At 43.8% G+C, this 2,806-nt stretch overlaps 1 protein-coding gene across 1 annotated transcript; it reads left to right on the forward strand.

Moving 5' to 3' along the window:
* The first annotated feature begins 1,859 nt into the window (after nt 1-1,859).
* On the forward strand, nt 1,860-2,339 carry LOC129925939 (retroviral-like aspartic protease 1). The gene has a single exon (XM_056027537.1). The coding sequence runs from the start codon at nt 1,860-1,862 to the stop codon at nt 2,337-2,339; it is 480 nt and encodes a 159-aa protein (XP_055883512.1).
* The last annotated feature ends 467 nt before the right edge of the window (nt 2,340-2,806 follow it).

A 2,806-nucleotide genomic window follows, 5' to 3' on the forward strand; every position in this document is an offset into this window, starting at 1 on the left:
TTACTGCTGAATATTACTGCTTTTGGCTGCTGCAATTACTCTGCTGAAATAACTGTTGTAGATCTAGATCTATTCTAAATCTAGGGAATCTAGTGTTATTTTGTTTCTGCTATTGAGAGTTTTGTTATTGTTTCTGTAGATCTATTCTAGATCTAATTATAGTATTCTAGGGAAGCTAGTGTTATTTTGTTTTTGTAGTGCAGCCTTAGTGGCTTAGTTAGTAAACTTAGTTATGTTATATATTATGTTCTTGTTTCAGTGTTAGTGTTATGAGTGTAATAGTTATAGTAGTGTAATGACCATGTTCTGTAGTGACTCTATGGTTGCGCACCAGCGCACGAGGATGGACTAAATGAACGGGAGAGAGGAAGAGGAAGTGCGAGAAGATTGAGATTGGAACGGTGCTTGTTTTTGGTGATCTATGTTGATTAAACTTTGTATTATCTTTGTTCCCATACCTCGCTGAGTTGCCTCTTTTAAATGTTGTAACATTGGTGTCTGAAGTGAGATTATAGGCGACTCAACGAACGGGAGGTAAGTTAGTAATGGCTTCCCCTATTATGAAACAACTAGACCAACTCTTGATTAAAGAACTAAAACAAGAGCTTCGGTATCTAGGTCTAAAGCTTGGTGGTAGCAAGGAGACACTTACAGCTCGTAAGGCAGGCCCTGATTGAGGAAGAAGAAGACCCGGACAGTTATCAATTCGAAGTAGGGCCAGATATAACTGAACTCCTAGGTAAGATGCAAGAAAAGATGGAACTCCTAGGTAAGATGCAGGAAAAGATGGATACACTTGATATAGGGATTAGAACCATGCAGGACAAAATAGACACACTCGATTCAGGTATCAGGACTGAATTGGTATTGGTTAACCAGAAAATAACCACGATGGAGATCACGATGAACCAGAGAGTCGATGTGGTAGAAAAAGACATAGAAGAACTGAAAGTTCAAGTTAGAGAAGGGCTCAGCAAGGCGCCGGTGAGTAATACAGGATCAATGTTACCCGAAGGGCTTGTAAAGATGAATACAGGATCAATGTTACCCGAAGGGCTTGTAAAGATGAAACCCCCTGTGTTTGATGGGTCCGTCTCCTGGTCAGTCTACAGAAGACAGTTTGAGGCAGCTGCTAAGGTCAACAAATGGGGCAGCGAGGAGGAAAAAGCGACCGCTCTAGTACTGGCCCTTAGAGGAAAGGCTTCCGAAGTACTCCAATCCATTCCAAACCAGCAGGATTATGCTGCTCTCGTCCAGGCTATGGAGCTTCGATACGGGGACGAGCACTTACAGGAAGTTTATAGGGTCCAGCTGAAGACCAGACAATAGCGGGTCAGTGAAACCCTACAAGAGCTAAAGACGGACATTGAACGACTTGCCCATCTGGCATACCCCACAGCAGCACAGGAGTTCCTCGAAGTAATCGTCACTGATGCCTTCATCGATGCCGTTCGAGATCCAGAGCTAAAAAAGGTTATTAGAGTTAGTGGCAAGCGTAAGGCCAGCGAAGCCCTTGTGTATGCTCTGTCCTATGAAGCCGCTAAGAACGCATCCATCAACAGTCATCATGGTCGGAGACTGGAAGTTCAGGAAGAAGATCTAACACAAGTACTCAGGCGGATGACGGAGGTTCTTGAAGAGTATAAGCCAAGCCGGTCACAGGGAGCTCATCGTGCGACCAGGGTCCGTTGCTGGAACTGTGGTGAATCTGGGCATATACAAAGGATGTGTAGAAGAACACCTAATCAGCAAGAAGCGATTCAGCACAGATCAGAAAGGGGTGCATGGCCTGGAGCCAATGGCTATCGGGAAAACTAACATTCGTCGGCTTCAAGGGGCAGAAACCGGCGATCCAGGAAATGGGAGCCCCTGTCAATGTCACTCCAATAGCTGTGCTGGGACAGAGTAGGAGTCTTATGGTAGAAGGAAGGATTGGAATTCGGAAGTATCGGTTTCTCATAGACACTGGTGCTTCACGTTCAGTCATTCGGCCAAATGTCGCAAACAGCAATAATACTACAAATGTGAGCCTTTTCTCCCTGAAAACAGCCAGTGGAGAACTGATGCCCATAAAAGGACTGGCGGACTTAGAATTTGAGCTCGGGTGTCAGTCATTCGGGCATGAATTTTTGATAGCAAACATAACTGATGATTGCATTTTAGGTCTAGATTTTCTACAGAAATTTGGATTTTCCATTAACATTAGCGGAGGAACTTTGTTGTATGGAAATGTGGAGATTCCATTGTTAGGTGATAGTGAAGAAGGAAACAATCGGATGATGAAAATACTATTGACGGAGGATACAAATCTGCCTGCACAGTCCGAATCAATTATTTGAGGAAATCCATGCGATTTTGTGTAGACTACAGAGCACTTAATGAAGTCACGCATAAAGATAGCTATCCACTCCCAAGAATAGACGATACCTTGGATACGCTTGCTGGATCACAGTTTTTTTCTACTCTTGATCTAAAGAGCGGATACTGGCAGGTGGGAATGCATCCTGAGGATAAAGAGAAAACGGCTTTCTCTGCTGGCAACGGTCTTTGGCAGTTCACTGTGATGCCTTTTGGTCTCTGTAATGCTCCCGCCACTTTTGAAAGATTGATGGAGCGCGTTTTACAGGGACTTCATTGGAACACGTGTCTTGTATACCTGGATGACATTATAGTCACTGGTAGGATGTTTGAAGAGCATCTGGCAAATCTACATAAGTTTTTGGACGGATCAGGAATGCGGGTATGAAAATCAATCCAAAGAAGTGCTCGTTTTTCAGGAAGAGTGTCAAATATCTTGGCCACATAG

This window comes from Biomphalaria glabrata, chromosome 4 (assembly GCF_947242115.1).
Source record: "Biomphalaria glabrata chromosome 4, xgBioGlab47.1, whole genome shotgun sequence".
Lineage (NCBI taxonomy): Eukaryota > Metazoa > Mollusca > Gastropoda > Planorbidae > Biomphalaria > Biomphalaria glabrata.